Source organism: Amblyomma maculatum, chromosome 11, assembly GCF_055883805.1.
Source record: "Amblyomma maculatum isolate TAMU_Amacu chromosome 11, ASM5588380v1, whole genome shotgun sequence".
Taxonomy (NCBI): Eukaryota; Metazoa; Arthropoda; class Arachnida; order Ixodida; family Ixodidae; genus Amblyomma; species Amblyomma maculatum.
The window spans coordinates 124,450,121-124,473,475 of NC_139354.1; the positions used below are offsets into that span (position 1 = coordinate 124,450,121).

The 23,355-nt window shown below is 44.3% G+C and overlaps 1 protein-coding gene across 1 annotated transcript in view; it reads right to left on the bottom strand.

Annotated features, from left to right (window-relative positions):
* Window positions 1–323: 323 nt before the first annotated feature.
* LOC146174898 (uncharacterized) overlaps window positions 324–23,355 on the bottom strand; it is a 108,104-nt gene continuing 85,072 nt past the window's right edge. Inside the window, exons 9-10 of the mRNA XM_084583249.1 lie at window positions 18,655–18,741; window positions 324–1,046 (exon numbers count right to left, since the gene is read on the bottom strand). Of these exons, the coding sequence (XP_084439375.1) occupies window positions 954–1,046; window positions 18,655–18,741 (180 nt within the window). The 3' untranslated portion in view covers window positions 324–953. The remainder of the gene's footprint in view (window positions 1,047–18,654; window positions 18,742–23,355) is intronic.

A 23,355-nucleotide genomic window follows, 5' to 3' on the forward strand; every position in this document is an offset into this window, starting at 1 on the left:
CTGAAACATTACCTCCCTTCTCATAGCTCTTCGTGAGAATTACTAGGCCGTAAGTTAGCGAATCCCGTTGGTGCTTGCTATAAAATTAATTTTGGCACTAAAGCAAAATTAAAGTTTTCGGCAATGTTGATTAGAGAATTAGACCAGCGTTTTGGTTTATCCATCATGTCTTCAGAAACAGATTTATGGCTTAGATGTTGTGCAGAGAAAATGAAAGGTTCCCTATTATTCTGAATATGTATTTAAATACATAGACTACAGCTGCGTAAGAGGTAGTGCCAGACTGTTCAGAAATGGTTGTGTCGGCGAAATGGCTTGAAGGGGTATCGCTGATGCTGGTGCTTCTGGCGTGGACGAGCAAATTATGAAGGAAGGATCAATAACAAAGTTCACATGCCGGAAGGAAGTCTTGCCACATTTTGAATCACAGTGTTTAGAGGCAGCAACCGTCGGTTCAGCCTGATGCGGTGACGGCTGCAAAAACAAGCGCATGGAATACCTGATTGCTTATAGAAAATATTAAAGTGTATTCCGTACAATGGCTGCTGACGCCGGCACAAAAGGCATGCTCCGAAGATAAAGCAACATATTATGTTATATTCACTTCGGCTACCTAAATAAAAGGCTACCTGCTGTTTTATCGAAACAAAATTTCAGTAATGATGTGCCGTTTCTCTGCACGCTCACGCAGTAGAATTATAGTATGATAACATTAGGCAAGGTGAAAACAATTGTGATCATATAATATGGAACAATCGTGCTTGTGTCCTGAGATTGCTTTTGCATAGAGACTTTTATTGATATTTTAAAATGGTATGAAACTTCGCGTTTGTCGAATTACGCCTAACTTTAGGCAAATTTGAGCTATGATACAAAGCGCACAGCAGCCATATTTATTTACAAAGGAAATCAAATGCTATTTTTACTGCTGCACAGGTTGCGTCTTTTTAGTTCTAAATACTGCTTTCAGCATCTGCACAATGCATTTTTCTCTCGCAGTGTCCACGGCAGCACCAGCCAAGCGGTCGTTCTTCGTCTTCTAACCTCTAGAATAAAAAAAACGGTATTAAAACTTAGTTTCTCCTCCTAAATATGCAATAAAGTTATATAGTTCTCATTGGATAAGTGCCTTTTGCTTGTTTTATCAAAAGAGATAATTCGGAATTTGCTTTAGCTCTTTCCCGTTTTGTGAAGCATCAGGTGTACTGAAACTGCTTATATTATCCTCTACATATCGTAAAGCCCTGTAGAGATGTAATTGACCTAAATCACTGTAACCGTCGGCCATTTTAAGTGTGCTGTATTACAACCCACTCGAAGAGAATCACTGAATTGTATTAAACGTTAGGACAAAATATTCACTAGTTCTGTCATTGTCGTCTGAAGTTTTCGTTGTATTGTATCTTCCCGTCATCCTATAGCCTTCTTTGCAGCACTTTTCAGTAATCTGCAGTCCTGTAGTACTCTTCTGCCGCAACTACTGAAAATTTTCTAGTTAATATAGACATTTGTGTTGTCAAGACAGGTTAACTGCCAAAAACAGCATAAAAATTCTATCATTCTGACAGAAATTTTTTCTTGCTATATGGACCGGTCAAACACTGTGTTTTCAATATATTGAGAGGAAGTATAAACGAAGGTTACAATTTGATGAAAAAAAATTCAAGTAATAAGAAAAACATGTGAAATAAAATTAACGAATCAGCTCAATTACATTTGCATAGCTACTGAAAAGAGGGAACGTATCCTCAATTTCATATTATATATATATATATATATATATATATATATATATATATATATATATATCAGGGTCAGGGTAACAGTGAAAACCTGCCATTCTTGACCGCCATAGACTGTGCAGGCCTATTAGCATAACCGTATCAAGGGGAATCCCATCATTATTTTCAGTTGACAGGAATCTAATCCCGTATGAGTCTAATGGTAATTCTTTTTTAACAGTTCTTTGCAGCACATCCCAAAAATAGATGCCCTCCCAACAGTGCAGAAATACATGGTCTATTGTCTCTGGCTGTTTACATATTAAGCAGAGAGAACCCCATGGCAGATAAAAGCCCTTGCTTTCAAAAAACGTTAGTACCGATAATGTTCCTGTATGTAACTTAAAGAAAAACATCTTTACCCCAGGAGAAACTGGCATTCTTTTGACACGCTTCAGTACGTCTTGACCTAGACAGCCGCTTTACAAGACTCTGTACACAGGAACAGAGATGTCGTCACAAACAGCTTTATACAGGTTCTTCTTTTTCACTGAACTTAAGTATTCTGTCGAGAAGGGAGCTGACAGAATTCGAACACTGCTGACAACATCTTTGAAAAAACTAGAAAGACGCTCTGGCATGCTTTCCGAAGCAAACGAAATTGGGCAACGCCCGCGCGAGCCTCACTTGGCACACAGTGCGCAAAAAGGGGTCGGTGCCGTCGCGAAAGAAAATAAATCTGTTTACACGCTGGTGCACGAATAAGTGAGCAAGTCCGAGACCTCCGTCTTTAATTGGCCGGAACAGGTTATCCCGACTACATCTTTCCCAGCTTGATGCCCATACAAACACAGCAAAGATTCGGTGTAGCTTTTGAACACTCAACCTAGAACAATGAGGTGCTTGCATGACGTACCACAGCTTGGCAACAAAAAATAGATTACACACAGTGGCTCGGGCAAAGATAGACAGCGGCAATCCTTTCCACTTGTCAGCCTTCTCCCGTATTTCCTGAACTTGGGCGCGCCAAAATGGCTTGCTCTCTTCATAGAATTCTAGAGGTACGCCGGAATACTTCACGGGTGCTGTAACCCATGTAACGTTGGCAAAAAGTCAGGTGTTGATGTCCACGCCCCGTGCGAGAAGCCCAGACACTTTCCCCAGTTTACTGGACTTCCTGTGGTCGCATTAAAATGTTTCACAACTTCAACTGCGGCGCGAATACTTTCTTTCTTCGCGCAAAACACTGCCACGTCATCAGCGTACGCCAAACGTTTGACCTCAGACATGTACAGTTGAAAGTCCAGAACAGATGGATTTTGCATAATAGACAGGCATAAAGTTTCGATATAAATGCAGAATAGAAGAGGGCTGAGGGGACAACCCTAACGTACCGAACGCCGCACATTTATGGGTTCCATTAGTACTTTATTACCAATCAACCGCTTTGTGCAGTTTCGGTACGCCAGGGCTACGCCCTCTGTGATAATAGCTCAGGAAACTAAAGTGGAGGGAGAGGAGGAGGCAGGGAGCATGGCGCAGCGTTTCACGTGGCGGTACGAAGTGGCTGTTAGTCACGCAGTGGGCACGTCGGCTGGGTGCCTTCTTCTTGTCAACGGTTGCCAGTGCAGGCCGTGATTTCGTGTACGTGCGGAAGGTTGATTGTTTGTGACCTGGTTTTGCATAACAGTGAATGGCGCATTCTCTGCGTTTATGCACCAAATGCAGCTGAAGACAGGCTCATTTTCTTTAAAAACATCGAACGATACTTAGATTCAACAAGGCAGCTGATAATTATGGGTGACTTCAACTGTGTTTTAAGCGCCCGAGACGAAACCTCTAACCGCCCCTTTAAAGATGCAAGCACGGATTGTTTGTTGCAGATGATTGCAGAGTTTTCATTACAGATGTTGCTGAGTGCTTGGAGGGAGCGCGCAGCGTGTAATACACCCATTTTTAGAGTTCTAGTCATGCTCGACTTGACCGAATTTATTTATCGTTGGATGTGATACCGAAGTGTAAAAATTATTCTGTTATCCCAATGTCCTTCTCCGATCATTGTCTGGTAAAATGCACTATAGGAGCTAGAAGCCCAAGCAAACGTTTTGTGTGGGACCTTTGGAAGCTGAATTCCAAACTTTTAGAAGACGATAACTTAATCGAAACTATTGTACAGAAGCTAAATGAAATAAATAAACGACCTAACAGCAGCATCGGGGAGCAATGGGAACTGCGCAAGCAAGAAATTAAAATGAAAGCGATAGAAAGAGCCAGCTGTATTCGCCATAACGAAAAGCGCGAGAAGAAGCAGGCCTAAGATCAACATTAAAGAAGTTAATAGCGCAGAAGTGTAAGAAGGGGGGGGGGGGGGGGGGGGGTTACAAAGAGGACATCAGAAAGATAAAAATGAAACTGGAATTATTAGACGAGGACCGATATCGAGGAGCGCTCGTTTACGCCAGGGCCGAAAGATGGGTCGCCGGCGAGACGCCCACTAAGCGGGCTCTGGGTCTTGAAAAACCACAGGCTCATCGAAATGACATAACCGATGTAGAATGGAACGGAAGCCTCGTGACAGATAAGAACGACATTGCACGTGCGTTCTTCGACTATTATCAGGAGCTGTTTGCTTTTCGGGACATGCAGTTGGAGCCGTTTAAGCAGGTGTTTCTTTCCTCCTTGCCACGACTGGATGCCACCACAAAAAAAGAAAGAGCAGCCGATTTCCGAGGACGAGGTTGAACGCGCCATTGATAATCTGAACCCAGGAAAGTCGCCTGGGCCGGATGGTTTGAGCGCAACCTTTTATAAAGCATTCAAGCTAGATCTGTCCCCATTGTTAGCTGCAGTATTTAACGAAGGCTATGAACTTGGTGCACTTCCTCCTTCTTTCGCATCCTCACACACAGTGTTAATTCCTAAGACAAACCAAACAGAGAAACTAAAATTTGTGACGTCATACAGGCCTATTTCTTTAACAAATGTGGATTACAAAATACTGACGAAAGTTCTGGCAGCCAGGCTTCAGACAGTGATAAAACATATCGTTGGCTCCAACCAGACGTGTGGTATAAAGGGCCGGTCCATTACAACAAATATTCATAAGGCGAGGTGCGTGCTGGAATGTTGTGGCCTTGCTAGCGCGAGGGTCGCGCTTCTTCAGCTCGACCTAGAAAAGGCGTTTGACTTTGTTCACATGATGCATTGTTTGCAATTTTGGATTATATCAACTGAGATACATTGGCCGCTGTCCCCCCTGATACTTGCTTGGGTATTTATGTTGTCTGTATACGAACCTTGAGAGTGTTCACCAGCGCCACCCTCAACCATAGCGGCGGACGTGGAACGTCCTGTGTTACCGCCAGCGTCACGTAGAACGTGATCAAGAGCGAGGGCGAAAGCTGTGCTAGAACCCTCTTACGCTACCTATGACTTGAAGACTGCCAGTGCCGAGACCTCCGTAAGCTACAAGCAGATAAATGGCGGGGAAATGAGGGTGCTCGTTATAATACATGAAGGAAAGAAGCCAACAGTCGGCGAGGCCAAGGAAAGCACTGGGGATTATGTTTTATGTCTTTTTTTTAATTTTTACTTGAATAATTACAGAAATTAGTAATCTAATCTGCTTTTACATTACTCATTACATTACTGCTTTTACATTACTAAGATTACATTACTCATTTCTGTGATTATTCAAGTAAAAATAAAAAAAAAACATAAAACATAATCCCCAATGCTTTCCTTGGCCTCGCCGACTGTTGGCTTCTTTCCTTCATGTATTATAACGAGCACCCTCCTTACCCCTTCATTTATCTGCTTGTAGCTTACGGGGGTCTCGGCGCTGGCAGTCTTGAAGCCATAGGTAGCGTAAGAGGGTTCTAGCACAGCTTTCGCCCTCGCTCTTGATCACGTTCTACGTGACGCTGGCGGTAACACAGGACGTTCCACGTCCGCCGCTATGGTTGAGGGTGGCGCTAGTGAACACTCTCAAGGTTTGTATACAGACAACATTAATACCCGAGAAAGTAGCTGGGCGGACAGTGGCCAATGTAGCTCAGTTGGAAGAGCACCGGACGCGATATTCGGAGATCGTGGGTTCGGTCACCACCATCGGCACGTTGTTTTTTCTTCTACTTTGTGTTTAATTATCTTTCCCCTAAGTGGATTACATTACTCATTTCTTTGATTACTCAGGTAGAAATTTAAAAAAGACATAAAACATAATCCCCAATGCTTTCCTTGGCCTCGCCGACTGTTGGCTTCTTTCCTTTAAATATATATATATATATATATATATATATATACATATATATATATATATATATATATATATATATATATATATATATATATATATATATATATATATATATATATATATATATATATATATATATATATATATTTGACAGCCGTGTGGTGCGGACGCGTGTTCCATCGCTCCTCCGATTGCACGTGGCTACCGGAAACGGACGGATTGGCGACAGCGGGAGCTTCCGAAACGTCAAATAGATGAGTTCTTTATTTTATCAACTTTATTTCGTTTTCAGCTAGTTATGTTAGCTGCAGCCTAAAGAATAGATTTTAGCTATTTGTCTTAGCGACCTGGTTTTTCGTGCCGGCAGCTAGGTTTTCTTGGCTTTCATTCTTTAACTATCCTGTTTAGATAAATACTTTTTTCTAGGCTATTAGCATTATAAGAATTGGTTTTTAACGCGTGTTTGCTAGTCGTTTCTTGTGTCTTCTTTTGGCAATTTGTATATTCTGAGAATTCGTAATAGATATAGTTCAGTCGATGAGCGCTTAAGATGTGCAATCAAAAGAAGGTAAAGCGTACTCATTGTGAGGGGCAGGTTAATCTCAAAGAAACGCGTTTTGACTCTGTAGGTGAAGCGGAAGGCAGTGACTTTTTGTTTCGGTGTTGCGTATTGAATGCGCGTCTAGATAGATTTGATCAAGAAAGGGGCAGTTTAGTGTCTCGTGTGGAGGATGTAGAAAATGAAGTACCTTTGCTAAGGGCGGAAAATCAGAAACTGCTTGGACAGCTTCCTGAAAAAAAAGGGGGGGGGGGCGACTTTATCCTTGGAACCAACGAGGACAAACATTCCAATGCGGGCCACATGGCTGGGGCCAGCACTGACATGGAAGGCATAAGCAAAGTAGGTCAGGCGGGTCCGAACCGTCAGAGTTATTTAGAAGCAGCTAAGAAGCCGGAAAAAAAGGAAGTAAGGAAGAATGAAAATCCCAGAGATAAGGACACAGATAACCGAAAGCAGGAGCCAACAGTTGGGAGAGGGAGATAGAAGGCCCAAGTGCTTATCGTCGGAGATTCTAACATGAACAGGTGCAAGCGAGATATCTTGGAAAGTGTAAAGGGTGATAAGAGAGTGTTGGTTGGAGCCTTCCCAGGGGGAACAATGAGGGTTGTGCTGAAAGAGAGTAAAAACAGGCTGTTGAAGAATTCCGCAGAGCGCAGTATGGTAATAGCAGCCGCGGGGCTAAACGACGTCCTAAATGGTAACGCTGCAGGAGTGGTGGAAAGTTTAGCTAAGGGAGTTGACGAGATCAGGGAGATAGCATAGCAAACACAGATAGTTGTATGCACAGTACCAGAGGTGCTAGCATTGAACAGAAAGCTGGAAAATGACGTGATGACAGTTAATCAGGCCATAAGAAAGTTAAGCCTCGAGAAGCGTTTTCAAGTGGTTGAGGTAAACAGGGATGTGCGTAAAGCAGGTTTTGGTAGGGCTTTTCAGCGAGATGGCATTCATTTTAACAGACGGGTGGGAGCAGAGATCGGCTGGCGCCTGGCAGGCAGGGCTGTACCTTTTTTAGGAGATCCGCGAGGACTCCGTGCGCAGAGGTAGTTAGAAGTGAAGTAGAAGCAAGTGTAATAATGGAGGCTGAGCCCCCCCCAAATGGTAAAGAGTAGGTCGAGAAAGATAAGTACAAAAAACAAATTTAGCACTAGGATCAGCTACATAAACATGCAAGGAGGTAGAAAAAGAGCGAAATGGCTAGAGATAGAACAGCAGTTGAAGGATGACAAAATGGGTGTGTACGCTCCTTGTGAGACTCATCTCAGGGATCTAGAAGATCTGCCGTTTATAGAAGGCTACGTCTGGGAAGGGTGCAACAGAACCAGAACGGAAAAAAGGGTGGAGAGGTAGGTATGTTAATACACCAAGGAACAAATTGGCAAAGAATTAAATCATCTTGTAAAGAACATATCTGGGTTTCATAAACAATTACCGGCATAAGGACATGGCTAGGGGTAGTTTATTTAGGAACCGGACATCACTTGCAGGCAAGAAAACAAGGAGCTTTTTGAATGTCTCAGTAACGATATAAGCCAGTTTGGAAACGGGGCCAATATTATTCTACTGGGGGACATGAACGGCCACATCGACGATCTGGATGGATACACGATTTGTAACGGGAAGCTAATGCTAGATTTCTGTGAGCGACACAATTTGGTTATAGTAAATAGAGAAACAAAATGTGAAGGCCAAATCACGTGGGAATCCCGCAGCAGGCAAGACGACCATTGACTATTGTCTAATGTCGCAGGAAATTTATAGCAAGGTCACAAAAATGGAAATAGACGAAGAAGGCGAGTGTAGTCTGGGAAGCGATCATAAACGTATTCTGCAGATGGGGCCCTTGATGAAAAGAGAAATGGAACTTAGACAAAACGTAAACGCAAAACTAAACGACGATCAAATAGCGCAGATAGCAGCAGACAGAGAGGGAGCAATAGAGAAAAGCCCCATTTAAGACTGTGATTATGAACACGTAGAACTACTCATAAGGAGAAAAATTCAGGAGGTTAAAGTAGCAAACCGCCGGAATGAAAGAGGAAGCCACGGAGCTGGTGGAATAAGGAAATCAGGGAATCTATTGAACAACGACGGGCTGCTTCAAGGAAACACCGAGTGGCAAAGAAATCACAAGTATCTCAGTAGGAAATCGACCAAAAATGGGAATCATATTGACAAAAGAAACTTGAGGTACAGGCCCTCGTTTCAAAGTAAAATAAAGGAGTCCACCAATCGCTGGATTGCTGACATACACGATGCCACTAGAGGCGGAGCAAGAAAATTCTGGAACCATATAAGCTGGCTAGGGAAGAAGACTCAAAGAAAGTAGGATCGGATTCAAGATAACAAGGGAAATTGTTTAAAGGGAGACAACGCAGTGAACTACATTACATCAGTTATAGCCGAGTCATTTAAGAGAGACGATAGGGCAATCTCCGCAAATCAGGAAGCAACACAAGGTAGCAGAATACAAAGCAGCTTAGAATTGACCAATCTAAACTGGAAAAAGGCAGAAAAACATATTCCTAAAAACACATCTACAGGAATAGTTGTAATTCCGATCAAGCTGATTAATGAACTCGTTCCAAAAGTAAGGAAACGTTGTTAAAAGCTCTGGAAACAGTCATAACGAATAAGCAAATTCCGGACAGCTGGCGGCAGAGTAAAATGAATTTGATTTATAAAGGGAAAGGAGACAGGATGCACATAAAATCCTACAGGCCGATTACCATAACATCTGTTATGTACAGGTTAGCCATGCAGGCGGTGAAATTAAAGGTGCAAGCATGGGTAGAAAGTAACAAGATACTCTGAGAACTTCAGAACGCCTTTAGAAATGGTAGGCGTTCAGATGACAGCCTGTTCGTGCTTACCCAATGCATCGAAATATCTAGAGTGGAAAAAAGACCTTTGTATTTGGCCTTTCTGGACATAAACGGGGCATACGACAGCGTAGGCAGGGAACTCCTCTGGGACAAATCAAAAGAAAAAGGTGTCGGTTATGAGATAATAGAGTACCTACAGGAAATATACCGGGATAACAAAGTAGAAATTACGTGGGAAGGGATAAGAAGTACGGAGGATGTCAAAGTATGCAAAGGATTAAGACGAGGCTGTCCTCTGTCACCGGTGCTGTTGATGCAATATATGATAAACCTGGAACGGAGGATACAAGAGAGTAACCTAGGTTTTAACCTGTCATATAGATTAGGTGGAAAGGCGGTAGAGCAGCGCCTCCCCGGTTTGATGTATGCAGACGATAGTGTGCTGCTAGCTGGGAGTCTGAAAGAATTGCGAACTCTAGTTAAGTATTGCGGAGACGAAGGGGACACTCTAGCTTCAGTTTCAGCGCAGTTAAGTCGGGTCTGATGATTTTCAACGGCTCAACTGATCAGGGTCTTAAAATACAAGGCCTTGAAATACCTAGAGTAGCAGAATATAAATATCTGGGGGTATGGGTAAACGAAGGATTGGCATAGATTGGAAAGCATGAGCAATCACTTAAGGCCAAAGGGCGAAGGAATGCCGGGATAATGAAGCATAGGGCATTGTGGGGATACAATAGGTATGAGGTTTTGAGGGTATTTGGAAAGGAATTATGATGCCCGGACTTACATTCGGAAATGCGGTTTTGTGCCTAAAATCAGAGGTACAGTCGACATTAGAAACAAATCAGAGATCCGTTGGACGATTAGCACTAGGTGCCCACGGCAAAACTACAAATGAGGCGGTACAGGGAGATATGGGCTGGACATCTTTCGAAGTACGGGAAGCTCAGAGTAAAATATTATATGAGGAACGCCTGAGGAAATTGGACAGTACAGATGGGCAGCTAAATTATTTAAATACCTGTACCTAAAAAGCGTTGATTCTCAATGGAGGAAAACAACTAGAAAACTAACTAGTAAGTATGCTATTCACAAGGACGGAGAAATAAAGAGCATAAGCAACCGGTGAAAAACACAGAAGGTAAAAATTGGATAAATTCGATGGAAAAGAAATAGAGTGTGGAACTATACCGTAAGTGGAAAATGCAGATCAGGAAGATTTCTTTGATAACTCAAGAGGCAGTGCCCTACGTTTTGAAGCAAGATCAGGATGGCTTAGAACGCTCAGCTACAAAAAGAAATTTAACAATGGAGCTGACGCATGTGCTATATGTGGAACCTCCAGTGAAACACTGGACCATATTATACTCGAATGTAAAGGTATCCATCCGCAAGTTGATGTGGGCGCAATCACGGTTCCTGGAGCTCTGGGGTTTAGAGATAACAGTGGCCGGGTGAATAAATCGGCGGTGGAAACTAGCAAAAAACGACTGGAAGATTGGTGGCCTAAAAGCAGAGAAGTGACATAATGTTAGTAATGTAGCAACAAAAAATTAATAAATAGAATGATGGTTTAGTTAACCATTCTAAATCAATAATTAAGATATGTGGAGAAAAATAAGCATGATAGCTACTGCTACCACCCCGTTTCAAAAGGGACGCTCTTATATTCCATCCATCCATTCATGTGATCCAATTATACTATATATATTGTCACGCACTTCCCGCGGTTCTTATTGAAGGAAGGTGAGGTTTGGCGGAATAAGCAGGAGAGTACGAGGAAGCTGGGTCTGTCCGCTGCGGTGTGCTAATCTCCAGCGTATCCTACCATCTGTGTAAATAAACGTCGTAACAAGTGTGGTGGAGTTTGCGGGCTACAGATCACCACGGAACCTCTCCTACTTCGCCAGAGCAGAATTGCTGGGCTACGCCCCCTTCGGGCGGAGATAGCGCAAGCAGATGGTTCAACGCAGCCCACGCCAGCAGCTCATCCGACCACCGCGCAGCCTTATCGGGAACTCCGGCACTTCTATGGCAAGCCCGGGAAGACGTAGATGACTGGCTCACCCACTACAATCGGGTGAGCAAATACAACCGCTGGGATGCGACTGCCAAGTTGGCGAATGCGGTATTTTTTCTTGAAGAAACTGCGCTAACATGGTTTGACAATCATGAAGCATCTCTTACCGCCTGGGATTGCTTCATGGAAGAAATGAGAGCGGGATTTGAAGATGCCGATGCTCGAAAAAAAAGCGCCGAACAGACTCTGGCTCAACGAGCGCAAGTACCGGGGGAGACCTGCACAACTTAAATACAAGTAGTCCTCAAGCTGTGCAGAATAGTTGATGCTCGGATGATTGAGGAAGACAGAGTGGGTCATCTTCTGAAAGGAATAGCGCAAGACGTGTACAACTTTCTTATCTGCAAGGACTATCTGAATACCACCGCTGATGTAGCACGACACTGCCGCACGTTTGAATCTTTGAAGCGACGCCGTATCATTCCGAAGTTTGGTCGGCTGCCTAATGTGACAACTGTCGCTAGTGTGGATGTGTCTGAAACAACAAGCCTAGAAGATACAATTCGCCAGATCGTCCGCGAAGAGCTTCAGAGGCATCAAGATATTGGGGGCCAGGTCAGACCCGTCTACAGTGGCACCTCTTCGTCAGACAATAGCGTATCTTCTACCTGTTATGACCCGTCTGCTACGTCTCCTTCGGACACCCGATGCTCTGCTGCTCATTGCCCGAACATCCACCCTCTCACAATCAACGCCTACAACAGCGAGCACTCTCGTCCTCCTCGTCGACCACATCCAGAGCATGAAACATTTAATACAAGCGACGATGAGCCTTATTCATCGAATGAACGTGAGCCGCCAGTGTGTTATGCCTGTGAAATGATCGGCCACATTTCCCGCTTTTGCCGCAACTGTCGTAAGTACCAGCAGTATCGCCGACAGTGGGTGAACTCCCGTACAAGGCTTCCTGCTGACAATGATGATTCATATAGAAGAACACCTGGCCGGAATGAGTACAGAGCAACAGCTAGCCGACAAGAACGCAGAATGGCGTTGAAGGGAAACGATTCACCGGCCTCTGACCGCAGCCTGACACCACCATCTCGGCGCCTACCACGCTCCCCTTCTCCCCGACGACGGTCGCCACCTCCGGGAAACTAGTGAGTGCGGCCGATGGAGGTGAGGTCGCAAATGATTCTAGCTTACCCATGCCTCTGCCCGTTTCGATGTTGAAGAACCGAATTGAAGTGTTTGTGGACGGTATACGTGCTACGGCGTTGTTGGACACAGGTGCAACTATTTCTATTATAAGTCTCGCTTTTAAAAATTGCCTTGGTCGTAAAATAATGTTTGCTTGGGATAGTGCGACAACATTATGTGGCGTTGGTGGCGAACCGCTTAAGCCGCTTGGAGTCTGTTCCGTGAATCTTGTTATCGCCGGCCACACATTCCGAACTGAATTCGCAGTACTTACTCGAACAACGCATGACGTAATTCTTGGACTCGATTTCTTGGAACAATGTAGGGCCACTCTAGACTTTCGCAATGGAGACATTTCTGTGTGCACTCGAATTGAATCTGATTTGCGTGAAAATTCGCTGACCCATCCTAGCACGCTTTCGGTTTCGGACGACTTAGTCATTCCTGCAATGTCAGCAGAGTTTATACGAGTTGTTAGTTCCAGCTGTGCCAGTGACGCGTTCGACGCTGTGGTTGAACCACTCACCCTCAACTGCGAGAAAAGTATTCTGATTCCCCGCTGCATCATCTCAGTCATGAATGGCCATTCTTCTTTGTGGACGACTAACTGCTCTAACGAACCTGTTGTACTACCCCGTGGTCTAAACTTGTCACCTTTGACGAAGACACTTTTAAATCAGTGGCCGTGCTCAGCACAGACAATTCCCAGCCTACCGCACGCTAACAAGAAGATGAGAAAAAATTTCTTGCCATGATTAACAAATTCCTGCCAACAAGTGACCGTCACAGTTTAGTGGAAGTTCTGGCGAAACATACTGCTGCTTTCGATTTCTCTCGGGACTCGCCACCACGGATTCCCATTTCCCGTACTCAGCACAGAATCAATACAGGAACTGGTGATCCAATCCGCCAGAAGCCTTATCGTGTATCCCCATCAGAGCGCCAAGCAATCGAAGAACAAGTTCGTGAAATGCTGCATAAGGGCATTATTCAGTAATCGTCTAGTCCGTGGGCTGCCCCTGTGATTCTAGTCAAAAAGAAAGATGGCACATGGCGATTTTGTGCTGATTATCGACGTCTGAATACTGTCACCAAGAAGGACGTGTATCCCCTGCCACGTATTGATGACGCCAATGATTGCTTACATTCCGCCTCCTATTTTTCCTCAGTTGACCTGCGATCAGGCTATTGGCACATCCCCATGAACCCGGAAGATAAAGAAAAGACGGCATTCATGACCCCAGACGGGCTGTATGAATATAATGTGATGCCGTTTGGATTATGTAACGCTCCAGCCACGTTCGAAAGATTCATGGATGCAGTTTTGCGCGGGGTGAAGTGGCACATTTGTATGTGTTATTTGGACGATGTAGTGATATTCGGGACTTTTCATGAACACAACAGTCGATTAGAGATTGTCTTGGAGTATATTTATAAAGCTGGTCTGGTACTCAATTCCAAGAAATGTCGTTTTGGAGAACGCCAGACTGTGGTACTTGGACATCTCATAGAGAAGGATGGAGTCAGGCCTGATCCGAAAAAGATCGAAATCGTTAAAACAGCTCAGGAGTTTTTTGGGGCTTTGCTCTTATTTCCGGCGTTTTGTTCCGAAGTTTGCTAATCTAGCATATCCCCTTACTTGTCTTCTGCAAAAAGATGTGCCTTTCAAGTAGACTGCGGATTGTGACTCCGCCTTTCGTCAGTTAAAGTTTATTTTGACATTAGGACCAGTACTACGCCACTTCTGTCCATAAGCTCCAACAGAACTTCACACTGACGCCAGCGCAGTTGGAATTGGTGCTGTGCTCATATAGCGCCACAATGGCGATGAACATGTCATTGCGTATGCAAGCCGTTCTTTGAGCAAGGCTGAGCGTAATTACACAGTAACTGAACAGGAATGCTTAGCTGTTGTATTCGGTGTGCAACGGTCATATCTTTATGGATGTGCGTTTAAAATTGTGACGGACCATCATTCCTTATGTTGGCTTGTAAACCTTCGTGACCCCTGTGGACGCCTTGCGCGGTGGGATTTGCGCCTTCAAGAATTCAATTTTACTGTGTCTTTTAAGAGTGGTCGTAAGCACGGTGATGCTGACTGCTTGTCACGGTTGCCACTTGAAACTACTGATTGCGACAATGAGGTCTTGGATGAATATATAGCTGCTATCTTTGCAAGTTTCCCTGATGTTGGTGAATTCAAGATTGAGCAGCGGCACGACAATGAGTTGGCGCCGCTTTTTGAGGCAGCAAGTTCCTGGAATACTACGATCTCATTCTGCATTCGTGACGGTGTACTATACAGGAAGAACTACTCGTCAGTAGGTGCGCGGCTTCTTCTGGTAGTTCCTACAAGTCTTAGGGGTCAGGTTCTTCGGGTAATGCAAGACGATGCCACAGCTGGACAGTTGGGTTTCGCAACGACTTTGCACAGGACTAAGAAACGTTTTTATTGGCCGAAGATGCGTCAAACTACTCAACGTTATGTGGCCAGCTGCCTCCAATGCCAGCGTTTCAAGCACCCAACCTGCTCACCGCCGGGTCATCTTCAGCCTATAACGCCACCACGAACCCCATTCGAACAGGCTGGAATTGATCTTCTAGGGCCCTTTCCCCTTTCCTCCAACGGAAACCGCTGGGTCATAGTGTGCGTAGACTACCTTACGCGGTACTGTGAAACTGCTGCTATACCGTCAGCCACTGCTTCTGATGTCTCGGCGTTCCTCCTACGGTCCATCATTCTTCGACATGGGCCTCCTCGTGTGTTAATAAGCGATCGTGGCCGACAGTTTACGACAGAAGTTGTAGAAGAACTTCTTCGCCTCTGCTCATCCCATTTTCGCCATTCAGCACCTTACCACCACGAACAAACGGTCTTACCGAACGCACCCATCAGACGCGTAGCAATATGCTTGCAATGTATGTCGACTCCCGCCACAAAACCTGGGATGAAGTCCTTCCGTTTATAACATACGCATTTAACACTGCTAAACACTAAACGACAGGCTACAGTCCGTTTTTTATTCTCTATGCACGACCTCCACGAAGCACTTTGGACACGTTTCTGCCTTTCTCACTCCCTGCTGAAACTTCACTAGCGCACAATCTCTCTGTGGCTGAAGAAGCTCTTCGACTCGCTAGACTTCGCAATCTAGCCTCCCAGGAATGCTACAAGCAACGCTACGACAAGCGTCATCAAGATGTTAATTATGTCCCTGGTGACTTGGTGTGGCTTTGGACGCCGCTCCGTAAGCGCGGCTTGTGCCATAACTGTTGCACCACTATACTGGCCCTTTCGTTGTATTGGAACACCTCAGCGCAGTAAACTTTGTAGTCTCTCGCGTGACCACCCAAGGGCGCCGTTCTCGGAAGACTCAAGTAGTCCACGTGGCCCGCATGAAGCCCTTCTATCAACGTGACGAACCTTGACTCGCCCGGCGGGCATCGTCTGCGACGGGGGCAGTGTCACGCACTTCCCGCTGTTCTTATTGAAGGAAGATGAGGTTTGGCGGAATAAGCAGAAGAGGACGAGGAAGCTGGGTCTGTCCGCTGTGGTGTGCTAATCTCCAGCGTGTCCTACAATCTGTGTAAATAAACGTCTTATATATATAAATAAATGAATATATATATATATATATATATATATATATATATATATATATATATATATATATATATAGTATAATTGGTTCACAAAAAAGGAAACGCGCGGTATCTCTCGCACTTGTTCTGTGGACTACTGGACCGCGCCGTAAGGAAAGGAAGGAAGGTGGTGGAAGTGCAAGCGGAAACAGAACAAGGCATGCCATAGTGGAGGGCTCCGGAGGAATTTCGACTACTTTAGGATCTTTAACGTGCACTGACATCGCACAACACACGGATGCCACTTCGTTTCTGCTTCATCAAAACGCAGTCGCCTGTGATCGGGATCGAACATGGGTACTCTGGCACAGTAGTCGGGCGCCTTACCACTGCACCACCGCGTATCTTTAACAATGGCCAGCTTTCATTTGGCAAACAATTACACGAAAACACTATGATGCCCATCGCGCATCATCATCATCATCATCATCATCATCATCATCATCATCATCAGCCTGATTATACCCACTGCAGGGCGAAGGCCTCTCCCATATCTCTCCACTTAACCCGGTTCTGTGCTAGCTGCATCCACTTGACCCCTGCGAACTTCTTAATCTCATCCGCCCACCTAACTTTCTGCCGCCCCCTGCTACGCTTTCCTTCCCTTGGAATCCAGTTTGTTACCCTCAGCGACCATCGGTTATCCTCTCTTCGCACTACATGTCCTGCCCATGTCCATTTCTTCTTCTTAATTTCCACTAGAATGTCGTTAACTTGAGTTATTTCTCTGACCCACTCTGCACGCTTTCTATCTCTTAATGTTACCCCTACCATTTTTCGTTCCATAGCCCTCTGGGTTGTCCTCAACTTAAGTAGAACTCTCTTGGTTAGCCTCCACGTTTCAGCCCCATAGGTGAGTACAGGCAAGATGCAACTGTTGTATACTTTCCTCTTGAGCGATACCGGTAAGCTGCTAGTCATAATCTGCGAGTGCTTGCCAAATGCGCTCCATCCCAATCTTATTCTTCTTGTTATTTCCTTTTCATGATCCGGATCTGCGGTTACTACCTGTCCTAAGTAGATATAATCGCCTACTACTTCCAGTATTTCGCTACCTAATGTAAACTCCTGTTCCTTCCCGAGGCTGTTGAACATTACCTTAGTCTTCTGCATATTGATTTTCAAGCCTACCTTTCTACTTTTCCTGTCTAGGTCATCAATCATTATTTGCAGTTCATCTCCCGAGTTGCTTAGCAAGGCAATGTCATCAGCAAATCGCAGATTACTGAGGTATTCTCCATCTACCCTTATCCCTAACTGCTCCCATTCCAAGTCTCTGAATACTTCCTCTAAACAAGCTGTGAATAGTACTGGGGAGATTGTGTCTCCTTGCCTAACACCTTTCTTTATGGGAATTTTGTTGCTTTCTTTATGTAGAACTATGGTTGCTGTGCAGCCACTATATATATCTTCCAGCACTTTCACGTATGGCTCGTCTACCCCCTGATTTCGCAATGCCTGCATCACCGCCGAGGTTTCAACTGAGTCAAATGCTTTTTCGTAATCAATGAATGCTATGTATAAGGGCTGGTTATATTCCGAGCATTTTTCTATCACCTGATTGATGGTATGGATATGATCGACCTTGCTGGAAAAACCTTCCAGCATATTGTCACGTAGCCGTTCAGGCCCGTAACCAGAAGGTTGGTTTTAATAGGGGTTGACCTAGTAAGCACAGAAGAGCAGGTCCAGAGAGCACTGAGTGACAGCAGCAGACTTCACCTTCTTCTCGAACGCCACGGGGCCACGTCTTCAAGTACGCGCACGAGACTCGATGAGCAGCCGCCTAGCGGCTGCTGTTGCACACGCTACAATATTTCACATGGTGCCGCTGGCCAATGCCTCTCCTCCTATGATCAAGTTTCAAAAATTTCATGCTTTATAAGGTTCGAAACTATGGAACTATAACTTCTTACATAAAGGTAACAAAAGTTGCGCAGTATTTCCTCTGTTGAAACGACCAGAATGTGGGCAGAACTCTTACTGATATATATTGCCACAGAGTTTGGTTTGAATAAACCAGCGAACAGCTATGTATGTTCTGTTTTACGTTTACTCACCTCGGTTATATATAGGCAAACGTGAACTGATTTTTTTTTGCATGCAAAAATAAATTCTGAGTTGCATTGCAGAATTTTCTAATGCTGGCTGACGCAGGTGGCCTCTGCAATGAATCCTTGCAATTTTGTTCAGATAAATACAGTCTTAATAACTGCCAGTATAATAATGGTATTGCCCAAAATAATGTATCTCTATCTTCCCTCAGGGCACAGGTTTGCTTTAATCTGTAAATGCCCTTGCAGCGCATTTGGATAAAGCTCTAACGTACATTCTTGTTGGTAGAAACAATTGATATCTTTTCAGTAAACTTAGCGCATTGTGCCAACAGCATTTATTCTGAGAATTTAAAGCTAAGTACTTACGTGACAGGAAGTGTTGTTTGTGTAATAACCATAGAACCATGAGTTGCCTCTCTGACAGTAATAATTGCAATAAAACAGCACCATTTTCTGCAAACAAAAACGCCAGAAATATTTCGAATTAGTTAGTAATTTACAATGCTCTCATATTAATTCAGTGGCCCGTAAGGCTGCATTAGCGGAAATTATGCGAAGAAGGAAGTCAGGTTTGTCTCTGTTACGTTCCGTGAGAGGATTGCTTATATAATTTGTTCTGTAATTTTGGGTCGTTATTTGTTGTCCAATTAAATTTTAGAGCTAAAATCTTTATCCGAGGTACAGAAAAAGCGTCATGTTACACATGAACTTCTGATATGCATTTATGAAGTAGCAGTCTTTAGTGGACATTTATTTGCTGGTGCCTCAATAAATGTAGTCAAAGGCGCAGTGGAGATGGCTGCGCTGGTTACACGGTGTTCCAAACTTCGAGTTGCGGACTTCTCCCCACCGGCCTTGTTTCTGTGCAGAAGGTCGAAAAATACTGTGCTCAAATTATCTAGACGAGTTTCCATAACGGAGGATGCGATAAACTGCTGTGAGCTTTCCTGGCCTTACCTGAGTTCAGGAATCAGCCAGGGAGGCCAATTCAGTGGGCAGCTAAGCTTCAAACTTTTCAAATTGTTTTCTGAGATTTCAGCTTTAAATATTCGGGGAGGGGTTATCGCACTGCATGCATTTGTAGTACCCATGCCATTGCCGAACTTGATAGCCAGAGGCACACGTTAAGGTAAGAAGTGCTGCCACGTGGTGAATAAAGTAACAGGAAAGAGGGTTGCCGGCGGTCTTTCAACTTAACCCCCACAAACGTCGTAAGCAGTGCATACGGTGTGTACCTGAAGAAACATTATTTTCCAACGGCGCTGCCTTCTAACGTTTTCCCAGTATCATGTGACCTGCTTAAAATACCCGCTCACATATATATAAGGCTTTATTAGGATCAGGGCATTCTCACTCCTATCAGAATTTTCAGTCAACTGTTAGAACTAATTTTAATGATATCGGAAACTATAAGCGTTGTTTTGCCAACTGAATACACAAAAAATAGCAATTGCAAACTTGAACGGCTTTCAAATATGTTTTATCTTGCATTTGGCGCATTTTTTTACTTTCCAAGCCAAGCAAACAATACGTTCATGCGGATTACAGCTCTTAACGTATTTACGCACGCTCCCAAAACATTGGGAATGGTAATTTGTGTTAAACTGATTATAATGAAAGAGAACAGGCTTTTGCACCTTGCCTCTTCTAACTTGGTGTAAATGCTGTTTTCACATCATACTTGATACAAACTTTCTGCGGTTATGCGCTTCAGTTCAGTTCAGGCGTTCAGTCGTGTCCGACTCTTCGTGACCCTATGGACCATGTCACGCCACGCTTTCCGGTCTCTCACTATCTTCTTAACATCACATAGCTTCATCTGCAATGCCTCGAGAATGCCATCTAACCATCGCGTTCGCTGCCTACCCCTTCTCCGGCGACCCTCAACCTTTCCCAACATCAAATCTTTCTCCAGCGACTCCTCTCTTCTCATCAGATGACCAAAGTAGCTGAGCTTTAACTTTAGAATTTGACCCTCCAATGAGCAGTCAGGGTTTATGGTCGACAATATCGACTGATTTGATCTTCTGGCAGTCCAAGGAACTCTTAAGAGTCTTCGCCAGCACCACAATTCAAACGCGTCAATTCTTCGGCGGTCAGCCTTTTTCACAGTCCAACTCTCGCATCCATACATCACAACTGGAAAGACCATAGCACGGGTTATACGGATCTTGGTTGGCAGACTAATGTCTCTGCTCTTTACTAGGCGGTCAAGGCTAACCATTGCTCTCTTTCCCAGAAGCAGGCGTCTCCTAATTTCATGGCTGCAGTCTCCTTCCGAGGTAATCTTGGCGCCCAAGAACAGAAAATCTGTCACAGCTTCCACTTCTTGTCCATTGATGCTCCAGGACTTGATAGGGCAAGACGCCATGATCTTCGTCTTTTTAATGTTCAGTTTAAGCCCAAACTTCTCACTCTCTTCTTGTACGCGCATCAGAAGTCTCTTGAGTTCCACTTCACTTTCTGCCATTAAAGTGGTATCATCCGCATATCTAAGGTTGTTGATACGTTTTCCAGCAATCCTCACTCCAGCTGAAGACTCGTCCAGACCGGCCTTTCTCATGATGCACTCTGCATATAGGTTAAATAGGCAGGGCGACAGTATGCAGCCTTGCCTCACCCCTTTCTCAATCGGAAACCAATCAGTAAGACCATGCCCAGTTCTGACTGTGGCCTCTTGCCCTTCATAAAGGTTCCTGAGGAGAGAGATGAGGTGAATTGGAACTCCCATCTCTTGGAGAGCTTGCCACAATCTGCTGTGATCTACGCAGTCAAACGCTTTCGCATAATCAATAAAGCAGAAGTAAATGGGTTTCTGGAACTCTCTTGCTTTTTCCATGATCCAGCGAAGGTTGGCAATTTGGTCTCTAGTTCCTCTGCCCTTGCGAAACCCAGCTTGCACGTCCGGAAGCTCCCGATCCACATACTGCTGCAGCCTACCTTGCAGGATTTTTAACATCACCTTGCTAGCATGCGAAATAAGCGCGATCGTGCGGTAGTTGGAACAATCTTTGGCACTTCCTTTCTTTGGAATGGGGAGGTAAACTGACCTCCTCCAATCCTGTGGCCACTGCAGGGTTGTCCAAATCTTTTGACATAATGTATGCAGGGTGCTAACAGCGTCGTGGTTGAGGTTTTGAAGCAACTCAGCTGAATACCATCAATTCCGCTAGCTTTGTTCTTAGCAAGGCTGGCTAAGGCCCATTCAACTTCACTCTTCAGGATGCCCGGCTCGAGATCAGTAATCACAACCGTCCTATGTTGGGTTTGCACATCCGGGTCCTTCTTGTACAGTTCTTCTGTGTATTCCTGCCACCTCTTCTTTATCTCTGAGGCTTCAGTGAGGTCCTTGCCTCGTTTGTCCTTTATCACGCCCAGCTTAGCACAGAAGCTTCCTTTGATATCTTTGATTGTCTTATACAGAGGGTTATGCGCTTACAGGGCTGCAGTTACACATCTTCATGGAGCGCAGTCCTGAAGCAGCCGCGTCAGTCTGCGAAGCGTCAAGTCTATTTGCCCTTAGTTATAACTGGCGAAAGCACCAGTCGCTGTGGGCCATCCTCTGAGATGCTCGGATATCAAGCCTGAATAACCGGGATGAAATCTCAGTGGTTGGAATCCGCGCGGATGATTTTTTTTAATGTGAAAGCACTACCGTTTACTCATCGGGCCATAAATTTTTGTATTGGCTGGCAAGCCTTCAAAGTTATGTCGGGGAGACTCGCATTGTAAAGCCACTCTATCTCAGATAGTTTGAATTACGCGCGCGAATCCACATTCTTGTGATTTCAAGAAGCAGTTTAACCAATCTGAGCCACACCACAAACAACATCGGAGATAATTTTTGACTGGCGATTGGAAGCGTATCAGTTCTATCGTACGAAGTGAGCGCAGTCTCTTGCTTATGTGAAAACGTGACAGTTGTTAGCCAATATAATTAGAATTTGTTCAGCGTTGACGGTTTTCTTTTACAAACATCCGTAGCAAACTTTCTTCTCGAGCTCTTGAACCCCTCGTACGACCTCCACTGTCGTGGCTGTGAAACAAGTTAGCTTAGTCAACTTAAGGTCTATCATGACTACATCATGTTAGCTATGCCTTTGAGTGCAGGGATGGCTCATTTCTCTGCAGTTTCCTTTACAACATGATGCTTGTATACGCAGCGCAGCAAGCTGCCACTGAAGGCCCGCTTCTGGTACTTTCTGGAATGACGCCCGCTTTCAGTGAGAGTCTGATTATTGATCTAAGAATATAATCTTACCTGAGAAATTATGTATTTACAATACCCCTGCTTGCAGCCTCCTGTATGATGACAGGGAAGGAACGCTCCAATTGTTCCACTTCGTAAAACATTCAGATGGGACCTTCACAGATTTGTTTAATATATATGTCCCTAAGCGCAAAATATGTCATTCCAGAAGCACCGCGTAACGATGAGAGTTGCTCTTTAAAGTAAACCACTGGGTGAAGATAGTCAATTGTAGAGCAGAAATGATTGAGTAGTTGCTAAGTTTGAACGGTGTTTGAGAAACAATTTTAGGGAATTCAGAAACGTGTAACTAAATTTGCAATAAGAAAGTATTAAATCGCTGTAACCCACTTCAGTGGAGTCATATGCCTACAAGACTTGAGTTTTGGTGAAGTTATTGCATCGTATTCCATACAGTGTGTTTATGAGTGTGGAAGCGCAATGAAAAATGTGTTTCGAGGAAACTTTGACAAAGTCCCAAGTTTAGAGATATATACCGTCTACTTAAACTGCCTTTAAGAAATTCGTGGATGTTTCTTTGATGTGCTGAAATGTAATAATTGCAGATGTTATGAAAACTCAAAACAGTTTCATCAGCTTAGCTCCATTTGTAGATCACTTATTGTCATACTGTAATACCTCAAACATTCTTCTTAGATAGGATAGGAGAGTGACCTGCTATTTTCCAGCGACGGTTTAAGATTTCTTTCTCCAGAGAATATAATTTTCTGGAAAGTTTCAATGGAAGCTCTACGGCTGATTTTTCCAGCCGTGCATGCCTTACTAGGCGTACGCTCCAGTGTCACAATTCGAATATT